This window comes from Theropithecus gelada, chromosome 3 (genome assembly GCF_003255815.1).
Source record: "Theropithecus gelada isolate Dixy chromosome 3, Tgel_1.0, whole genome shotgun sequence".
Lineage (NCBI taxonomy): Eukaryota > Metazoa > Chordata > Mammalia > Primates > Cercopithecidae > Theropithecus > Theropithecus gelada.
Genome location: NC_037670.1, coordinates 155789826 through 155812589, shown reverse-complemented (window position 1 = coordinate 155812589; position 22764 = coordinate 155789826). Strand labels below are relative to the sequence as shown.

Sequence of the window (22764 nt, the reverse complement as noted above, 5' to 3'; positions counted from 1 at the left end):
TTAAATTTATATGTGAGTTCAAGTACATTTCATTTTTTAAAGTCTCATTACATCATGGATCTATTTTACATGAAAGAAGTCCCTAATCCAAAGAGCTAACAATCTTTAACTGAGTAAAAAAAAAACAAGAAAAAAAATTAGAGTAATAACTGGCATAAGCCTATATTCTTTTCGTGAAAGTTTCCCGTATGTACTTGAATTTACCCTAATAACCAATCAAAGTTTCATACCATTTACAGCTTTTTCAATCAACTCTTCACAAGCATCAAAATCACCCTTCAACACCAGCTTGTCATGAATATCTGTTAACATGGGATGTTCCAGTGCAATCTTGGTTTTCTTTTGCAGTGACTCAAAAGCTTCTGTATAGTTGTGTTGTCTGAAGTGTTTTAGGCAAAGGCGAATAGCTTCCTGTTCACGGTACTACTAGAACACAGAGTAAGTATGGAAAGAAGAGATTTGGTTAGATGATACTGTAGGAAACAGTTAACAACAGTAAAAATAACTAATCTACACTGAGCATTTATTAACACTACGTCCCAAGCAGTGTACTAACCTGATTCATTAGGTATCATTATTTGGCTCTTTTAACTAGCAAAACTAAAACTTGGCCTGTTCCAAACTTGTCCAAGGTTACAAAGTATGTAGCCAAAAGTTATTAAACCAAACCTAATTCCAGAGTCTCAACTTTGAAGAAAGGGAGAACACCTATTTCTTAAACTCCACTTAATATTGTAAAAATTATAACTCCATAGTGTCTATTAATCCCATTACAATGCAGGTACTGAGAGCACAAAAAACATGAAATAATTCACATACAATTATATTATGCTTTCTATTTTTGGTTTTTAAGCTATTACTTGAATGACAAGTATCAAGTATACAGATACTTCAAATTTACAAACATGTGTTATGACTCAAAAATCATCAAAAACAGACTAAATTTAATTTTTTTTTTTGAGACAGGGTATTGCTCTCTCTCCCAGGCTGGAGTGCAGTGGCGTAATCTCAGCTCACTGCAACCTCTGCCTCCTGGGTTCAAGCAATTCTCCTGCCTCAGCCTCCTAAGCAGCTGAGCTTACAGGCACATGCCACCATGCCCAGCTAATTTTTGTATTTTTAGTAGAGACGGGGTTTCACCATGTTGGTCAGGATGGTCTCGAACTCCTGACCTCAGGCAATCCACTACCTCGGTCTCCCAAAGTGCTGGGATTACAAGTGAGAACCACTGTGCCCGGCCCAATTTAATTGTTTTCTAAGCCTGAACTACCTCATCTATTAAGCAGCTATAAAGTAGACATCTCAATTAACTGGAATCCAAAAAGCAGGCACTTAATTTATTAAAATTTTCCCCTAATAGGACAGATGCCAAAAATACAATCTTATAAAAAGGATTTTTTAAAAAAAATCTCAACTTCAGGAGTATGTTCTGGGACTACGTCAAATTTCCTAATTATACCACTATTCAAACAAACAGATGACACGCTAATCAAACAACATGATAATCAAACAACAATGTTGCATGATAATCAAACAACAATGATTTACTTATAGGCATTACCCTTTAATGAGGCAAGAAAATAAAATGTATTTAGGAAGATGTATAAGATCTGAAACACAAATCAGTTGATAGCTGACTTCTTAACTAATAAAAGGTCATTAAACATCTAATCCTTACACATTATAATTAACTATTAATTAATAACTTAATTATAATTAATTAACTATAACTTACTCTTGGCCTCTAAAAAAGATTTATCATAACTACCATGTAACAATATATATTACAGTTATATTAAACAGCAATATTTTTTAACCCTGTTGACTACTTTAGGAGTCTAAATCACATCAACATCTTAAATTTTCCATCAGACTGCAAAACTATCCCACTAAAAACTATGTTTTAAGTATTTATATGAATACAAGTAAAAAAAAAAAAAAATTCAGAGTCAAATGGGTATAATATAAAAGCAGACTGTGGAGCCAAACTGCCTGAGTTCATACACTGGCTCAAGCACTTTACAGTTGTGTGATCCTAGGCAAACTATTTAATCTCTCTGTGCTTCATTTCTTCATCTATAAACTAATGGGGATAGTAAGTGCACCTGTCTCATAGAGTGATAATGACAAAGTGAGTTATTAGGATCACTTAAAAGCTGGCAGACTGGAAGTGCCTAATAAAACGTTAGCTAACTGTTATTATTATTTTGAATATTTTAAATTATTCTCAATGAATAAGAGATTGACATATTTCTCCTTTTACAGCCATTAAAGTCAGGATTTAAAATACAGTCCTACCTTGCTATACCAGTTGAGACAAGGTTGTACTACATCAGGATCATCAATGCCACTAAGTTCAACATACCAGATGCTAAAGTTAAAGCTGGGTCCCCAGGACAAGAGTGGAACTTTAAGAAGAAGAAACAAAAAGAGGAAGAAAAATATTAACACAGTTCAAATAAAACTTTAGCAAAGTAAAAGCACTATTCAACCTTATAAGGATTCACTCAACAAATTTTCTGGGCATCTTTTATATGACTAGCATGGTGCTAAGGCTACAACAGTAAAACGAAACAGATGACCCATGCCAACATAAGATTTCCTTAGTTAATAAAAACACTGTCAGATAAATTAAAAATGTTCATATGTCTACCTCCAAATAAATGCCACCAGAATTAGATGATTTAACAGGTAAATTTTACCAAATGTACAATCAGCAAAAAATTACTTCAGAATTTAGCCTATATCAGAACACTGAAAGAGACTGAAAGTTCAATTATTTATCAGTGGCATAACCCTGAAATCCAAATCAGAAGAAAAAAGACTTAAGGCCAATTGCAGCTATGAATATATATTTAAATACAAATTAAAAGGAGAAAAGTTGCAAAAAAAATTCAATCAGATTTTCATTGTAACCAGATAGATCTCACTCCAGGAATGGAAAGATGATAGTTCAATAAATAATAGGAGCTGTATTAACATAATGTACCACGTTAACAAAATAAAAGAAAAAACACATTTGATAACTTTAATACATTATTATTCTTAAACCCTCAATGTATAAGCAATATAAGGCAATAAAAAATTTCCTTACCTACATTTTTTTAAAAAGCATCAAAAACCTTAAAAATTAAACCTAATGGGAAAATACTAAGTATTCAAGTCAGAACAAGACAAACAAGTCCAATATCTCTACTATTCGACACTAATCAGAGGTCTCAGCCAGCGCAATAAGGAAACAAACAAACAAACAAATTAAGAAAAACGAATTGTAATTTAAAGATGACCTGTCTACCTAAAAAAATTCAAGAGAGCCAGGAGCAGTAGCTCACACCTGTAATCCCAGCACTTTGGGAGGCTGAGGCAGGAGATCACTTGAGGCCAGGAATTCAAAACCAGCCTGGCCAACACAGTGAAACTCCGTCTCTACTAAAAATAGAAAAAATTAGCCAGGCATGGTGGCATGCGCCTATAATCCCAGCTACTCGGGAGGCTGTGGAAAGAGAATCGCTTGAACCCAGGAGGCAGAGGGTGCAGTGAGCTGCCATTGCACCACTGCACTCCAGCCTGGGCAACAGAATAAGACTGTCTCAATGTAAAAAAAACAAAAAACAAAAAAACAAAAAACAAAAAAACAAAAAACATATATATATATATATATATATATATTCAATTAAAAAACTTTTCTTTTTATTTGTAAACAAGGTAAACACACAAAAATCAACTTTTCCTATACCTACAATAACCAATTAGAAAATATAACTCAAAATTAAGTCCTATTTATAATGGCAAAAAGCTGAAAATATCTCAGAATAAACTTAAAATACACAATATTTATAAGAAAATATAAAATTGTAGTGAATAATTGAATACATGAAAGAACATACTATGTTCCTATATAGGAAAACTCAACGTTGTAAATGTGTAGTTTTCTCCAATTAATTATAAATTTAACATCATGTCAATCAAAATCCCAATGGTCTTTCCGGAGGTCCCATGTAGTCAAAACTATTTTTTTTTTTTTAGTAACAACACGTTATTTTTCAAAATAACTATTTTTCAAAATAACATAATAAACACTTTTCTAGCCTTTTAATAATAGCAACATTGCACTAATGGCACAAAAGCAATGGTGTATAAAATTTCTGGCACCTGGGTACCAAACTTATGGCACCAAACAGTACTAGTAGTGCTCAGTAAGTACAAATTGCACTGTACTCCTCACCACCATACACTGGCAATAAAAATAAATAAATAAATATAAAATAAAATAAAATTTTACCGATGGCATAGAAAATTTTATTAAACTCCTATCATTAAGTACACATCTTTTTAATATCCTGTGTGACAAAATGAGAATTGCATATAAAGCATTTTTGTTGTATACCAAAGCACAATGGTTATCTCAAGGAAAGGACCTGTACAATTATTCAAGTTGTTAGTTTAAAAACCAATTTATTTTTCATGGGTTGCCATTTTATTCTTGAAAGAAAAACAGACAACCTATGATTATTTAGATTTGGGTATTTGCCAAACATTTACATGTCATTTCAAGGAAAATAATTAATGATATTTGCTGTCAAGGATAAAAACCAAACTTTCAAGAGAAAAATTAGAATTTTGGAAGATAAGTACCCACCACTGTGAGCTTAACTGATTCCCAACGCTTAGATTTTTTTAAATGAGATTACTTGTGATATTAATAAACGTGACTTTTAAAATATTATATAATGAAGTGTTTCAACATTTGGGAGATCTGTATCATTCAGGTTATTTTCTAAATAACCAATGAATGTTACAAAATCACACCTGGCTAAAAAGTCCAAGATAGACCAGTGAATTTTAATGTAGCAATAGATTCACTGATGCAGTTTCAGAATCAATAATGCAACTATCTTTAAGAAACTAACACTTGTAGAGTTTTGATGAAGCATCAAAATAGAATATCCAGAATAGCTGATACCAGGCTTAATGATTTCCAATATCCGACTGAATAAGGAAGACATATGGGGTACGATACTTTTATGTATTTTTGTCATCTAAAACAGGGGTCCCAAACGCCCAGGCCCAAACCTGTACGGGTCCATAGCCTGTTAGGAACCCGGCCGCACAGCAGGAGGTGAGCAGCGGATGAGGGAGCATTACCGCCTGGGCTCTGCCTCCTGTCAGATCAACACTGGCATTAGATTCTCAAAGGAGTGCAAACTCTACTGTGAACTGCACATGCAAGGGATCTAGGTTGCACACTCCTTATGAGAATCGAATGCTTGATGATCTGAGGTGGAAAAGTTTCATCCCAAAACCATCTCTCTGCCACACCCTGCCCCTACTTCTGGATCCATAAAAAAATTGTCTTCCACAAAACTGGTTGCTGGTGTCAAAAAGGTTGGGGACCACTGATATAAAGGAAGCTGTGTGAATAAGAACACAGGCAGTAGCAACCAGTCATGAGAATGTATGAAGTACTGCTGGGATATTTAATATGCCTTTGTTTATGTATGTAAACCACACACATTTCAAAAAGTTTTTTTTAACAACAAATATTAAATTATCATTATTGTTTTAGTGTTTATTTCTTTATGCAGCAGTGTCATTTAAAAGTTTATCTAGTAAATCACATAGCAATAACCATCAAGTAGTATAAGAGTCAGAATAAAATATGATTCTAAACTCAAAAAGCACCAAGAATATAGTCTATATATGTCACCAGACATAAAATATTAGAGATTTCCAGGTCCAAGTCTCATTAAGAATTCATTTATTGGTCCTGGTGCAGTGGCTCGCGTCTGTAATCCCAACACTTTGAGAGGCGGAAGCAAGAGGATCACTTGAGCCCAGGAGTTCAAGACCATCCTGGAAACATACTGAGACCCTACCTCTACAAAAAAAATTAAAAATCAGCTGGGCATGATAGTATGTGCCTGCAGTCCTGGCTACTCAGGAGGCCAGATGGAAGGATCACTTGAGCCCAGGAGTTCAGTGTTACAGTGAGCTATGACCACACTACTAAATTCTAGCCTGGGTAACAGAGAAAGACACTGTCTCTTAAAAAACAAAACAAAAACCTTTTAAAACACTTGCAGTGAAATTTATTCTGTTACCCAATGGTTCAACAGAAATATTTCTAGAATAAAATTAGTTATAATTTTTAATACCTTTAAAGAATACCTTTAGAGGAAGGAGGTAAATCATGAAGTTATCTCACCAAAGGGCATCATATATTACAGATGAATAAACAATATAATTAATTTTCAAGACTAAAAGGGAATGTAAAAAATGAGCAGAATCATGTCCACTCACTTCAAATGCCAGTGATTTTTGATATCATTAACAATACTAATAATGCATATAGAATACTATAAGAAATCTAAAAGTGAATTAAAGCTCCAGGCACATGTTTTTGTTCCCTAATAAAAGACGCCTCCCTCATCAAATAAAAGAACTAGAAACTCCTAATACATATCCCAAGGCTAGCAGTTCGTTTTCTAGGATTCAGCTTTTCCCCACAGGACAATCAGACATGAATATAATCAACATCCCTGTGTGTCACCTTTTTTCATAAAACGGCCAGCCTGGGCAAGACAGCAAGACTCAGTTTCTAGAAAAAAATTGTTTTTAAAATTAGCCAGGTGTGGTGGTGTGCTACTAGGGAGGCTGAGGTGGGAACATGGCTTGAGCCCAGGAGCTGGAGGTTGCAGTGAGTTCTAATTGTGCCACCTGAGCAACACAGCAAGCCCCTGCCACTGCTCACACCCGTAATCCCAGCACTTTGGGAGGCCAAGGCGGGCGGATCACCTCAGGTCGGGAGTTCAAGACCAGTATGACCAACATGGAGAAACTCTGTCTCTACTAAAAATACAAAATTAGCCGGGCATGGTGGCGCATGCCTGTAATTCCGGCTACTTGGGAGGCTGAGGCAGGAGAATTGCTTGAACATGGGAGGTACTAGGTTGCCATGAGCCGAGATCGTGCCATTGCACTCCAGCCTAGACAACAAGAGCGAAACTCTATCTCAAAAAAAAAAAAAAAAAAAAGAGGTTCTGAGAGATCCTAAAAATTCAAGATTAACTATTCTGAAATAGTGCATCTACTATTCTACTACAGATTTAATGACATAAGTATACTTAGCACAGTAACTGGCACATACTAAGTGTTCAATAATTGTTAGCTGTTATCTATTATTATTATATTAATTTTCCTCTTAATAGTACACTTCCAAAATGTCACTTTTCCACATGCTCTCCTAAAGGGCTTCCTGGACTTAATACTCAGACTTCATGCTCAGAATTCACGCTACATCCAGCCAGAGCAAAAGCCGCTCTCTGAAGTCTCCACAATCATCCAGGCTGCAGCTGACTCCTTTACAAAAATCCACATCCCTCCATTTACCAAAAACCAAGACTCCCCCTGAATCCTTCCAAGACCCTGTACCTCCTTTTGCCCTCACCTACCCCTGATTTCCTCATACAGCTGTTATTGTGACTATGAATCCAAATGTAAACCCTTCCAGCCATCTGTAACCAATACCCTCATCCCATTCTACTTTATGTTTACTTTCCTCTGATCTAGTCTCCTGCTGAGGTTTCCCTTTCCAAACTTTAACTTGCCCTCGGGAATCCAGTCTCCCAATTAATAACTCACCTCTGTTACTAAATTTTTCTTTTACCTCTAGGTCTTATCTAAAACCAAGCTTCTTTCTAAGGCCAACTCTCCTTCTACACTAATTCCCATCAAAGTCCCTAAAATACTACATGTAAGAAGGCATGTAAACACAAGCTTTAAAAATATAAGTATAAAAATGCACAAAAGAGATATCCAAAATGAAATCATTTCTTCCATAAATGCACTCTTAAATTAAAACCCCAGATCCACAAACTAGAACAGAACTCAAGAAAATATCCAATATAGCTACCTATTCTACCATTAGACAGAAAAAGCATTAACATCCTCATTTTATACAAAAAGTAACTTAAGAAAGTAAAATTTACCTGAAGGAAGGCAGTCCAATGATATCAGTTCAGCTTTGCTGGTACTCTGAATTACCCACAACAGATCTTAAAACTTAACCCCTGCCACACAGTAGAAATGTGGGCTATTTTCCTTGTTAACAATTTATGACCAAACTTACTTCAATTTGCTTTAAGCAAAACTTAAATGAATAAGCTATATTCATTATAAATGAAAAGTATTATAGTTACATGTCAATAAACAACTTGGAGATGATCTGCCATTGTGTTAGCCTTGCTTCTATTCTCCTCCATTACTGTGAATAATTGAAGGCTGACTAAATTTAGAAATTGTGCCGTGTAGGCATTAACTTGTTTTTAAAATACAGCAAGATCTTTCAAACATGTCACTATAGAACACAGATGTAAAATACTCAAAGGCTTTTTTTCTTTTAAGTCAAATTCTAACAATTTACCTGAACCAAATAAATGTCTGTGCTAAATTACCACCAAGAGAGAGCTATACATCATTCAGGTCCTCTACTGAAATAACTTTTGAAGAAAATACGACAAACTACAACTACTGACCTAACATATGGCCTTTTAGTTCCATATTTCCTTATATTACTTAAAACAAAAAGTTCTTAAGAGAATGTTGGGAAAGGGTTGGGAAGCAGATACTGCTGACTGGTATTAATATCTTTTAGAGAAAAGTAAGACATACTAAGTTATCTATATATTAATATTCTAAATAGAAAATGGGCTAATAAGTGTCTACTATTATTTGGAAAGCTCCAATTAACATTTTGCCAAATACCATAAAACTAACCCTAGATCAAGTAAAAGACATCATTATGCCCTATAATTAAAAAGGTGATGGGAGAAATGGGTGGCTGTTGATGAAAGGGTAAAAAGTTTCAGTCAAACAGGAAGAATAAGTTCTACTGTAGAACTTATCTACTGTTCTACATCTAGAATGAGATCTACTGCACAGCATGGTGACTACAGTAGTAACAACTGAAAATTGCTCAGAAAGTAGATCTTAAATGTTCTCACCACAAAAAAATCTTAAGTATGTGAGGTGAGGGATATGTTAATTAGCTCGATTCAATAATTTCACAATGTATTCATATGTCAAAACATCACATTGTAAACCATAAATATATATATAATTATTTGTCAATTATACCTTAGTAAAGCTGGGGGGAAATTTTTTAAGTGCACATATTCAACTACTCAGCAAAAAAGAAAAGAAAGGGGAAAAAAGGCTGACAGAGCTAGAAAAGATTCCCATTTCCACTGCTTGTATACTTGAAATATAAAATCATAAAATTGTTAAAGCTATGCAAAGGTCTTTAGGAACTGGTAAATCTAAATACTGATGAAAACATTACTCACTACAAAAGAAGGAAATAACCAAAAGTTAAATTTATTTTTAAAATTTGCTTGCTCATAAATTCTTATAAGAAAATAGAATATAGGTTTTTATTTATAAGTATTTATTATAACAGAAATTATAATACTACTAAGTGACATATTAGAATCCAACTGTTCCAAAAACAGTTTCTGTATATAAGCAGTCTTTCTTAAGACCTCAAATATTCTTTTGCCCAACAGAACTATCTGAGTCACAAAACAAAACGGCAGCAACTCTTGACAGATTGGCAAACAATGACTCTGTTTGTTCCAAAAAAGTAATTATTCTCCCAAATCAAAATGTGGAATCTGGCTTTTATTATTATTCTTCAAAGTATCTAATTCACTTTAATCCCCATATTAATATAATATTCTCAAAAGTATGCAATATGGTTATAAATTAGAAGATTTGTTTGTTTTTTTTTTGAGATGGAGTCTCGCTCTGTCTCCCAGGTTGGAGCGCAGTGGCGTGATCTCAGCTCACTGCGAGCTCTGCCTAATGGGTTCACGCCATTCTCCCGCCTCAGCTCCCCAGGTAGCTGGGACTACAGGCGCCCGTGCCCGGCTAATTTTTTTTTTGTATTTTTAGTAGAGATGGGGTTTCACTGTGTTAGCCAGGATTTAAGTCCTCAACTTCCCTACCTTCTCAATAATAAATTCTAAAAGAAACAAAATCACCTGAAAAATACTCATTTTGAGGATGCATTATAAATACTTTTTTAAGCTAAAATACTTGCTAAAGAAATACATGCCTTAAGGTAATATTTTTCAAACAGTGATTTATAACCTATCAATGGGTTATTAAATAAATTTAATGGGTCTGACCAGCATTTAACTAAAAAAAATAAATAAAACAAAAGAACATAACAGATAATAACCATAACATACTGCCTTAAGGATTTTATCAGTATTTGGTTTTAGAATACTATTGTTTTAGTGTAAGTGATAAACCTTCCATAAAATTAAGGCAATCAAATCACTAGATCCCATAAAATCTAAGAAAACTTTCAAATGAGAAAACATATGGAAAAGATTCCACTTGAAATAACTGCCATTTAGTAATGAATTTATATAAAGCAGAAGTCAGCAAACTTCTCCTGTAAAGGGCCAAAGAGTAAATTTAGTGGGCTCTGTGGACTATGTGGTCTCTTACAACTACTCAAGTCTACTTCTGTAGCAAAAAAGCAGACACAGACAATACGTAAACAAACCAGTGCAGCAATGTTCCCATAAAATTGTATTTAAAAAAACGAGGGGCCTACAGGATTTGGTCTATGGGCTATAGTTTGCTGACTAATGATACCAAGAATTTGTTTCTATTCCCAAATGCTAAAACCTTACCTATTTTAATGAATCGACAAGGAAACATCTGTTCGTCAATTTTATGCTTCAAGGTGAATGTTTCTTTGTTATAATCATTCTTTAAGCCACTGTAGGAAAAAAAAAATAAGGCTGTTAAATCTGACTTCATAATTTAGTAAATGTACTAGAACACGAACTAATGCATACTCAGGTTTTAAGTTCAAACTAATGCTCAAAATATTATGACCAAGACAATATAAACAAGTAGTTAAACATGGGCATATAGGTCAAAACTAGCACATTCAAATCAACAGCATTATAACTGGATTCTCTGAATTACATGAGAATTAATGAAAAATGTTCAGTATTATAAAGAATATAGCTACAGTGCTTAAAAATGTGTGACAGGGCCTAGTGTCCTGAATGGATAACTGAATATAACAAAATTTTCAAATGGTAAGAAGGAAATTAAAAAACAATTCACAGTCAAATCCAACAACTTAAACAAAACCACATATTAGAATTCACCGAAGAATTTAGTTATTTAATTCTGAGATGCCAATGTTTCCTTTATAGTTCAAAAAATTTTCAAAGCCAGCCTTACTCTGTTTAATAGCATCTGCTTTATCCTAAATAAAAATAAATGCATATCACCTCTCTACTTAAACAACTAGGACTGACACAAGGATTTATGGGAAAGTCACTCACCCTCAGGTTGCTATTATATTTCCTGAAATACTTTCATGACTGAAATCAAATACAGTATAGAGTATTTGCTTATATAAAATATTATGTTAATGGGCCATACTGTATCACAAATACATTCTTTGTTTTTTTTTGAGACAGAGTCTTGCTGTGTTGCCCTGGCTGGAGTGCAGCGGCGTGATCTCGGCTCACTGCAACCTCCGACTCCCAGGTTCAAGCGATTCTCCTGCCTCAGCCTCCCAAGTAGATGGGATTACAGTTGCCCACTACCATGCCCAGCTAATTTTTGTATTTTTATTAGAGACAGGGTTTCACTATGTTGGCCAGGCTGGTCTTGAACTCCTGACCTTGTGATCCGCCTGCCTCAGCCTCCCAAAGTACTGGGATTACAGGCGTGAGCCACTGTGCCCAGCCATCACAAATATATTCTAAATTTCCATGGTTTCATTTGTCCATTCTACTAGCTATCTGATTTTTCATTTGCTGGGCAGCAAATTAACACATTCATTCCTGGTTGTCTAATATTATTAAAACTCAAATTTACTGAGCTCCTTCCAAGTGACAGGCATGCATCTTTCAATTTATAAAACATTCCTCTTTTTAGTCTCCAACTTACAGTAAACCACTGCTTCTGGATTAAGGCAATTAATCTTAGCGTTTTGCAAAGAGCCTGTATTTTTTTACAGCAAAGATTATAGCAAAAAAAATTATTAAAGCTGAAAATATTTCTGAAGTCATTAACAGCTCAAAAATACAATTAAAAAAGGAAGAAACAAAAAAGTTTGATTCTTCTTTGGTAAAAATATTAACTAGGGTCTGTTGGTTTAAAAAAAAAAAAGAAAGAAAGAAAGCTAACTCAACCCACAGTATTAAACTAAGGCATTAGGAATAGAAGAGAAGGAATATTCTTTTCTCCTTTGAAAGAAAAATCAAACCATGCAGATTAGCTACAAAGAGACTAAGACTACATTTTGTTTAGAAGACAGCTCTCTTCCCCATAACCATAACTCACCTGGACAACAGCTCTGTCATATTCTCTTCATTCATGCCACCAAAGACTTTAAATTTCTTCAAATTGCAAACATGAGTTTTCTCATATTTTCCAAATGTGATATTCTGAACTATAGCAGGCCTTTCGAGTTTTAGAATCAAGTACTAAAAACAGAAACAACCAAATTTTATCCTCTTCTGTTTAAAACAAATGTTAGACAACTTTAAAACTATTGCCAGTTAACAGGAGAATGTATGAGGTTCATCCTTGTCCATCCTGTACTAGCAGATTTTTTTTTAAAGTTATTGAATAGTACATAACAGCCTTTTAAAGGTTATCCCACCAGAACCACTTTTCACTCCAGTAGATCCCCAAAACTACATTATCCCCAACACTGCAGGTGAAGGGGGAAAAAAAGAACTAGTGAGATAACTTCTAATCAAAGAATGGTATTCAATAAAAGATATAACCAGACTATGCAAAACCAAATAAAACAAGATTAGAATACAAAAATAGCAATTACATATTCCTATGGACTCTACTTCAATAACTAAATCAACGTTTCAAAGCAGCACTAAAATTTTTAGATCTAGAAGCAAAGATTTACTAATCAACCCTGCCAAGTTTACAAATTTAAAACCCACATCTATTCTAGATATGTCTAATGTAGCTCGTTTTCCTACTGCACATTGGATAAAATGGGATCAATTAAATAGAGAACAATTTACATCATGCAGACAGTTCCCTATTATAAAAATTAAGAGGAAAATCACCACTGCTTGAACACATGCTGGAAAAGCTATTCAGAAAAACAATTCAGATGTTTTGTTGGAGAGATGTCATGCTTCATGATATTGGATGATAAAGGTGGTAAGAATAAACTTGCTGGTCCTGCTGCCTCTTATCACACACAAAAATTAACTCAAAATGGATAAAAACTGATCCAACATCAATCCTTTAGGACTGAAGACCTGGCCGGGTGCAGTGGCTCACACCTGTAATCCCAGCACTTTGGGAAGCCAAGGGGGGGAGGGGGGGTGGATCACAAGATCAGGGGTTCGAGACCAGCCTGGCCAACATGGTGAAACCCCGTCTCTACTAAAAATACAAAAATTAGCTGGGCATGGTGGCAGGTGCCTATAATCCCAGCTACTCAGGAGGCTGAGGCAGGAGAATTGCCTGAACCACAGAGGCGGAGGTTGCCGTGAGCCAAGATCACGCCACTTCATTCCAGCTTGGGTGACAGAGCAAGACTCCAGCTTGGAAAAAAAGAAAGAAAGAAAGAAAAAAAAAAAGACTGAAGACCTAAATATAAGAGCTAAAAATTTAAACATCTTAGACAAAAACTATAGGCAAATCTTCATGACTTTTGGCAATGGATTCTTAGATATGACAGCAAAAGTACAAACAAAATAAAATAAATTGGATTTCATCAAAACTAAAACTTTAGTATCAAAGGATACTATCAAGAAAGTGAAAAGACACCCTATAGAATGGGAGAAAATATTTGCAAATCATGTATCTGATAAGAGTCTGGTATCTGGAATATATTAAAAATGCCCTTACAATTTAACAACAAAAAGACAAACAACCCAACTTAAAAATAGATAAAGGACCTGAATAGCCCTTTCTCCAAAGAAAGTAAACAAATGGCCAACAGGCACATGAAAAGATGCTTAACATCATTAGTCACCAGGAAAATGTAAATCAAAACCACAAAATACGATTTCACATCCACTAGGATAGCAATAATAATAATAATTTAAAAATGCAAAACAGTAAGTATTGACAAAGCTGTAAAGAAATTGGAACTCTCATGCACTGCTGGCAGGAATGTAAAATGGTAGATATACTGTGGAAAATCATTTGGCAGTGCCTCAAAAAGTTAAACAGAATTACCACATGACCAAGAGCGTCCACTCCTAGGTATAAACCCAAATGAAGTGGAAAAAAAAAAGAAGGTATACACATAAACAGTTGTACATGAATGTTCACAGGGATACTGTTCACAGTAGCCAAAAGGTGGAAGCAACCCAGATACAAAAGGTATCAGACTTACCCAGAACAAGTATATGCATAGAGGCATAAAGCAGATTAGTGGTTGTGAAAAGCTGGGCTGAGATCGAAAGGGAGATACTCCTTACTGAAGTTTCTTTATGGACAATGAAAATATTTTGGAACTAGATGGAGGTGAGAGTTGCTCAATTCTGTAAATGCACTAAATGTCACTGAATTATACACTTTAAAATGGCTAACTTTATATTATGTGTGAATTTTACCTCAATAAAAAAAGAATTAAGTTGGTGGTGACAAGAATGGTAATGAAAATAACCCTAATATTTTGTGAGCACTAACTTCTTATTTGGCACACTGCTGAGACTTTTACATGCAATAGCTCACTCACAGTAGTAGTGGGAGGAATATATGAACACAGGTTACTCTCTTCATCCTCATTTTACAGATGAAGAAATATAGTTATACAGTTAATAAATGACAGAGTTGAGATCAAAAATCAGTCATCTGCTTCTGGCTTACACTGTTGGTTGGCTGACCCAACTTCCATTCCCACCCTAGTTCTTCCTAGATACCCTCCAGGCAAGGGTAGACATATGACAAAGGTCAATGAGATGCAAGCAGCAATTTGTAATGGGTTAATTTTTGCTTTCTGAAACAAATGCTACCTCTTCTTCTGCCTCTTTGCTATATGAACAGTTACAACTGCAACAATCACTGTGCAACCATGAAGAGAAATGGCCAAGAGAATCTTAAAGATAACAAACATTAGTGAGCCACTCAACTCTCATCAGCAGCAGCCTACCTCCAGTTTTACTTTTTCATTCACAGCCACTTTAACCTGTATAAATTCCAGCCATATTAACTGTACATATTTTAGTATGTTTCTCCACAAGATACAGATTTAAAGAATATTCATGATAGTTACATACCAGAAAAAAATAACAGTAGCTCCTTAATATAATGGCATCAAAAAATCCTGTCACTGTTCACAAATCCACAATTGTCTAATTTAAAAAAATGGTTTTTCTAGTTTGAAGTTCAAATAAGGCTCATGAATTATGATTGGTTAATACACCTCTTAAGTAACTTTTAATACACTGGTGTCTCTCAACTGCATTTTTCCCCCTTTAAATTTTTTGCTGAAGAAACTGGGTTGTTTGTCCTTAAGACTTTCCCACAGTCTGGATTTTGCTGACTACACCCCCTACCTCAATGTTTATTTTCTGTAAATTAGTAATTTAATCTTCTCTAATTTTCTTACGTAGGGAACAACCACCAGAAAACCTATTTGTTTAATCCACTGTTAACAGAATCTTCTGTTAGTTGAAGCTAAAAGCATTTCTACTGATTCACTGACCCCAGCTGACCAAAGCTTTAACCACTACTTTATAAGGACTGTTTACTATTAAACTGATATTCTCTAGTCATTAACCTTCTTTATCCCTATTAAATTAATAGGTGTAGTAATGTGTCTTTTGGTAATACAAAGTTTCTTTAAGAATACAACTGCATACTGAACAGATGATATAGGTCTGTTCGCACTCTTTATCTTTGCATATTTAAGATAATATAGGTAGATATTCACATCTACCTTTTTTGTTAACTCACACCTCCCTTCATCCCCGTATATCCCCCTTCCTCTCACTCTTCAGTCATCCTTTTAAGTCTTAGACATCACCTTTCCCTGACAATTCATTTAGCATAGCCCTGTAACTGTAATAGTAAAAATGGGCCTTTATACAAATTGTTGTACACTATCCATTATCCCATATACTAAATGCCTAAAACCAATGAAAAGCATGTTTGTACATATATAGTAGTATTAACAACCAAATATCGACAGAATTTTTGTTATTAAAAATAAAATAAAAATCTAGAATATCTAAAGTAAAACATAGTGGTCTGACTGAAGAACATTGTGGGTAAAATTTTAAATGTTTGAATCACATTTTAACTTTATTGGTAAGTTTTTCAACTCCATTTTTTCCAACTCTTCCTTTTTCCTTCTCTTTTCTTTCTTTTTTTTTTTTTTTAAAGACAGTGTCTCACTCTGTTGCCAAGGCTGGAGTGCAGTGGTGAGATAGGGTGTATTAGTTTCCCTGGGTTTCCATAACAAATTGTAACAAATCAATGGCTTAAAACAACAGAAATTTATTTTCTCACGGTTCTGGAGGCTGAAGTCTTAAATTACAGTGTCAGCAATACCATGCTCCCTTCAAAGGATCACAGAAAGGATCCTTCTTTGCCTCTTCCAGTATCTGGTGGCTCTTGATTTTTTTGGCTTGTGACAGCGTAACTCCTATCTCTGCCACCCATCTTCACATATCTTTCTTCCCTGTATCTGTGTCTTTTCTGTGTCTAGTAAGGTCACTTGTCATTGGATTTACAGGCCACTCTAATCAAAGATGCTCTCGCCTCGAGATCCCTACCTTAATTACATTTACTAACACTTTATTCCAAATAAGGTTACATTCTGAGATGTCACATATCTTGGTAGGGGTGGGGGTGGGGGGAGAGACCATTCGATCTACTGCACAGAGCCAGCCAGGCAAACAAACAAACAAACAAACAAAAAAGCAGTGAATGCTTATGAAAATTAGCTCTAGGTACCGCTATTAAAATGTCAGTGTGGTCAGTCACAGCCTAGTAGGCAGGGCAGAAAATGGTATGTGCTGAAAATGAAGAGGCAGGCAGTCACCAGATCATGCAGTTTGTGCAATTACATGGAGTTTGAATTATAAATGCAATGGGATCTACTAAGCACAACAAAAAGCTATGATCTGATTAACATTACATACACATATGCACACAATGTGCATTACAGAGTGTGGATTAAAAGAACTAGCAGACCAGTTAGGATTCTGTCACAATAAACTCAGGAAAGAGGTGAGATGAAGGAGACTTGGACTAGAAGAGTACGGAGATGGACAAGAGTAGACAGTTTTGACACACATTTTGGAGAAATAATTGATGGGATTTGGTGACAGATTGCATGCAGGGAAAAAGGAGGAGGCATCAACGATGATGACGTAGTTTCTGACTTGAATAACAGGGTAGCTGGTGATATCACTTACTTTGATGGGAAGAACTGGCAAAGAAACAGGAAGTACAAAAATGAGACTAGAAAAGTCCAGATTTTATATCTATGTATATCTGAGGTTATGTAATAAATCACTCCAGTGTCTTAAAACAACAGTGGTTCATGATTTCTCATGATTCTGTGGGTCTGCTAGACAGCTTTTCCATTGGTAGCTCCTGGATTCATTCATGTAGTTGTATTAAGCTGATGGATTGGCTAGGGGACTGGGCTTAATTGGAGTGGTGAATGGGAAGGCTGGGGCTAACTGGGATTGGGCTTTCAACCTCAAAGAAGCTAGACGGGCTTTCCTCAAGCACAGTTATCTCTAAGTTTCTATAGGCCTTGCTTAGAAGTTGCAATATCACTCCCTTAGACTTCTCTGTTGGTCAAAGAAAATCACAAGACCAACCAAGACTCATGAGGTAGAAGAGCCTGCACCTTCTGCTGGAAGGAGCTGTAATTTGTGGCCATATTAAGAAATTTGGACTCTGCTCTAGGACAAATAGAGAAACATAAAAAGGTTTTAAGGTGTGGAACAATAGCAACAAAATTCGATACCCATTCACGATTAGAAATTCTCAGAAAACTTCAAACAGGAGGAAATTTTCTCAAACTAACACAGGGCATATATAAAATATCCATAGCTGGCGGGGTGCAGTGGCTCATGCCTGTAATCCCAGCACTTTGGGAGGCCAATGCAAGCAGATCACGAGGTCAGGAGATTGACACTATCCTGGCTAACACAGTGAAACCCCATCTCTACTAAAAATACAAAAAAATTAGCCAGGTGTGGTGGCAGGCGCCTGCAGTCCCAGCTACTCAGGAGGCTGAGACAGGAGAACGGCATGAACCCGGGGGGGCGAAGCGTGCAGTGAGCTGAGATCGTGCCACTGCACTCCAGCCTGGGAGACAGAGTGAGACTCAGTCTCAAAAATAAAATATAAAATAAAATAAAATAAAATATCCATAGCTAAGCATCATGCTTAATGATGATTCCCTCTAATACTGGAACAGAAGGAAGGCTGGGGCAGTGAGTGGTGAGAACAGGAAGGGGAAACAATGGATGCAAAGAAAATATTTGCAAATCATATATAAATCTGATAAAGAACTTAAATACAAAACATAGAGAACTCTCGAAACTTAACAAGAAAACAACAAATTTCAAAATGACAAACCTTTCGAACAGACACTTCACCAGAAAACAGTCAAGAAAGCAACAAGCATACAAAAAATGGTAACATCATTAATCATTTTAAAAATGCAAATTAAAACCACAAAGACTTGTGTATTAATTTTTTTATTTTTGGAGACAGAGTCTCGCCTTGTCTGTCGCCCCGACTAGAGTACAGTGGCAAGATCTTGGCTCACTGCAACCTCTGCCTCCCAAGTTCAAGTGATTCTTGTGCCTCAGCCCCCCAAGTAGCTAAGATTACAGGCATGAGCTACCACGCCTGGCTAATTTTTTGCATTTTTAGTGGATATGGGGTTTTGCCATGTTGGCCAGACTGGTCTCGAACTCCTGGCCTCAAGTGATCTGCCTGCCTCGACCTCCCAAAGTGCTGGGATTACAGGCATGAGCCACCATATCCAGCCACTTCTATATTAATATTTAGCACATCTTTGTAATAGCCAAAAGTTGGAAAACGATTCAATGTTCATCAACAGGTATATGGATAAACAAACTGTGAGATATTCATACAATAGAAATCAAATAGGTAACAAGATCCTGCCATCATTACCTGAATAATGACACTTGCACTTGCCAGTATGTTTGTGAGTACACACAGACGTATGCATGTACATGTTTAAATTTGTATTTGCTGCAATGAACCCATATAAAGATATGAATGAGCACAAACCTGATTGTTAGCATTGGTTATCAGAGAAGAGGAGATGAGAGGACAAAAAAAGAAAACAATTATTTTGTTAATCCTATTTAAAAAACCAACATGTATGGTATTCCACTTATGTAACATATGTGTCTGTGTGAGTGTATGCATAGAGTTAAGCTGAACTATCTTCAAAATGACAGCAGTGGTGGTGGTGGTGGTGGTGGTGAGGTCAGGATGATGGAATTCAGGTGATTTCTAATTTCTTTTAAAGTTCTTATGCTTTTATCTCCTTTTTGATTCTCACTTTTAGTATTTGTAATTTGTATAAACAAAAACGTTAAAGTCATTTTCACAGTGATACGGGCAATATTTTGAGACCTTAATGAGAAAACATTGCTGTTAATTCTAGATCATCTGTGCTGGTAGAGTAAATGTAGCATGAAGGAAAATCCCATAAATGCTTTAAAGATACAACGTCACCCTTCTCTGTCATCAAATATGTGGTTACAATACTGATACTGTCACGGAAAACATGTCTTTCAAGATGACTGGTGAAAACTCTCTAGGGTTGGTTAAAATGTATAGGCAGTTGCAAATGTCTTTTTAATTGACATAAGAAGGGTTAGATCATAACTCTTTTACTGCAATTATAAGCTTCTTCCAAGGTAGTTTAAGTAAATGATATGCCTTATGGAGAAAATACATGTGTTAGATAAACATCATTATGATATAAGTTATAGTATTGTTGGCTGTGAATTCAATGTTAATGAATAAAAAATACCTATATTAAAGTTTCTTTAAACAGAAACATACATAAGACAAGATTATATATTGATTAGCTGATGGAAATATTGTAACTGAAGACTCACAGGAACCTAACCCTGTATTTTCCTAGGAGCAATGGTTCAGTACTTGTTAAATCACTGTTCATGACTACTTTATAGGACATAACTACTGTGAATAACCAGAATCAATTGTATATGAAACCAAAATACTTGCCATAGTTTAAGGGCAGCAAAGTAGCTACTACATTTATCCTAATCCTTGCAATTACCGTATGATTATGGGAAGAATTAAAAACCACATCAACATTCAGTGAAATAAGGTTTCTCCTTATTCAAAACTAAATAAAACTCATTTATATAGCATGATTATCCTCTTAAGTGATTTGAAACAAGCAGATCATGTAATAGCTTATTATTAGAATACACTAAAATGTAACTTTTTACATCTGCAATATTATATTACAGGCAACAATTATTTTCTTAGCAATACCTGCCTACAATAATACTGCTACTTTACATAAAGTATACTAAATCGCAGAAAATGCTTTCGCATACATTCTTATTTTATTCTCATAAATGCAATCTGCATTTTGGGTATTGTCTTTTTCATTTCTATTTTGGTCCTTTTTTATACAGTTTTCGGTTCTTTGCCAAAATTTTCAATATTAATTTTCATCTCCTTTTTTCCTTTCACATAGCAAGGGGACTTATTTTAAGACTTATATCTAAAACTCCTATTATCTGTAAATCCTTCTATTTTGATAGACACCAAATATGAAAAACTAAAAGTAACTAGATGCCTAGGGTATCAGCTTCCTAAAAAAGTATATCTTCTACTGTAGGTCTATTGCTAGGGATACTATCAATTCTTGATTATTTTAATCCAGTTTCAAGTACTGGGATGATACGAAACTGGGCTTCACCCCCTGTGAGGGCCCGACTATTTCTGGTTCACACTTTCTCTTCAGACATAGCTTCAGGGACTTAACCCAGAGCAAGAGGAGTCTACCACCCTACCACACCCCAGGTTCTAGCTTCTAACCTGTATCTCCCTGGCCCCAAGTGTTTGCCAAAGGTGCTATTTCGGCTTCTTAATCTCTTAGAACTTGTTTAGGATACTCAGCAGAAAAGTGGCCCCAAGCAGTTCTTTTTGGATTCCCATAGTCTTCTAAATCTTGGCCCCATCACTTTTGAAAAAAAATGTTGTGGGCACACAGTAGGTGTACATATTTATGGGGTACATGAGATGTTTTGATATAGGGATGTAATGTGAAATAAGCCATCATGGAGAATGCGGTTACCCCTAACCTCAAACGTTTATCCTTTGAGTTACAAACAATCCAATTACACTCCTTACGTTATTTAAAATATATATAGTTATTATCGACTACAGTCAGCCTGTTGTGCTGTCAAATAGTAGGTCTTATTCATTTCCATCACTCTTTACTACCCTATTTTCAATATACTACCTTCAAAAATATTTTTTAAAATTTCACTTCTATTTCATCTTTTCTATCTGTGCTTAGTGGAAAGTCTTGTCAAAACTGACTTTTTTAAATTATATTTTTCATTTATAGAAGTTTTATTTGGTTCTTTTTCAAATCTGCCACATCACTTTTTAGTGTCCAATTTCTTTTATTTCTTTAAATACAAGTAGTTAACTTAATTCCAGTATCTTTCAGTAGTTTTAATTCTAATATCTAAAATTCTGGAAGGGGGTTCTGCTATTTGTTCTGCTAGTTCTTAAAGTATCTTATTTTCTGCTATACTTAGTTATCTTTGAGTGTGTACTGCTCAATTTCCTTTAATAATGATTTGTGGATAATACCTGAGGCCTAGAAATAAAGGTAACTATTTTCAGAGAAGATCTGCATTTGCTTCTGCTGAGAACCTTAAACGTACCATTCATCCTCAATCGCTTTAAACTCAAATCATACCACAAGGTTTAATGGATAGTCAAGTATTGAGAATCCAACTACCAAATGTGAACAAAAACCAATACACAGCTATAACCTCTCCGAGATGAGTTTTCTTCCTCATTTTCCGTTCCTCTACTGAGTGTCAATGCAATTCTTTCCACAGTCCCCAGGAGGTGGGGATTTATTCTGTTTAATTCTTATCCTGAGAATGAATTGCTTTAAGGTTCCAGCTTGCAAAAAAAAAAAAAAAAAAAAAGCCCCAGTTTTCATTTGTGCATGTGCACATATGTGTGTGTATGCGCACGTGCGTGTATTTTTTTTTTTTTTTGAGACAGGGTCTCACTCTGTCACCCAGGCTGGAGTGCAGTGGCATGATCTCGACTACCTGCAGCCTTGACCTCCTGGGCTCAAGCAATCCTTCCAACTCAGCCTCCTGAGTATCTGGGACTACAGGCACATGCCACCATGCCTGACTAATTTTTGTATTTTTTGTAGAGACAGGGTTTCACCAGGTTGCCCAGACTGATCTCAAACTCCTGAGCACAAGTGATCCACCCGTCTTGGCCTCCCAAAGTGCTAGGATTATAGGCATGAGCCACCACATCCGGCCGTGGATATATCTGTTTTTTATTCAGTGCATTTGGGAACCTTCAGATCAAGAGTGGGAAAGAAATATTATAGCTTACAACCACTAGAAATGCAAGACTCTGCTACATATCGATACATGAAAACTATGGTTCACGCTTGTAAGCCCAGCACTTTGGGTAGCCAAG

The 22764-nt window shown here is 35.5% G+C and overlaps 1 protein-coding gene across 3 annotated transcripts in view; it reads right to left on the bottom strand.

Annotated features, from left to right (window-relative positions):
• The window catches only part of MKLN1 (muskelin 1), a 375585-nt gene that overhangs the window by 92517 nt on the left and 260304 nt on the right, over positions 1-22764 (bottom strand). For 2 of the 3 annotated variants that reach the window (XM_025379575.1, XM_025379574.1), the window contains 4 exons: positions 12382-12524; positions 10704-10792; positions 2299-2408; positions 231-423 (listed from right to left, as the gene is read on the bottom strand). In XM_025379575.1, coding sequence (XP_025235360.1) covers positions 231-423; positions 2299-2408; positions 10704-10792; positions 12382-12524 — 535 coding nt within the window. Of the gene's footprint in view, positions 1-230; positions 427-2298; positions 2409-10703; positions 10793-12381; positions 12525-22764 lie in introns of all 3 variants that reach the window. The other variant, XM_025379576.1, reaches the window with a different exon arrangement.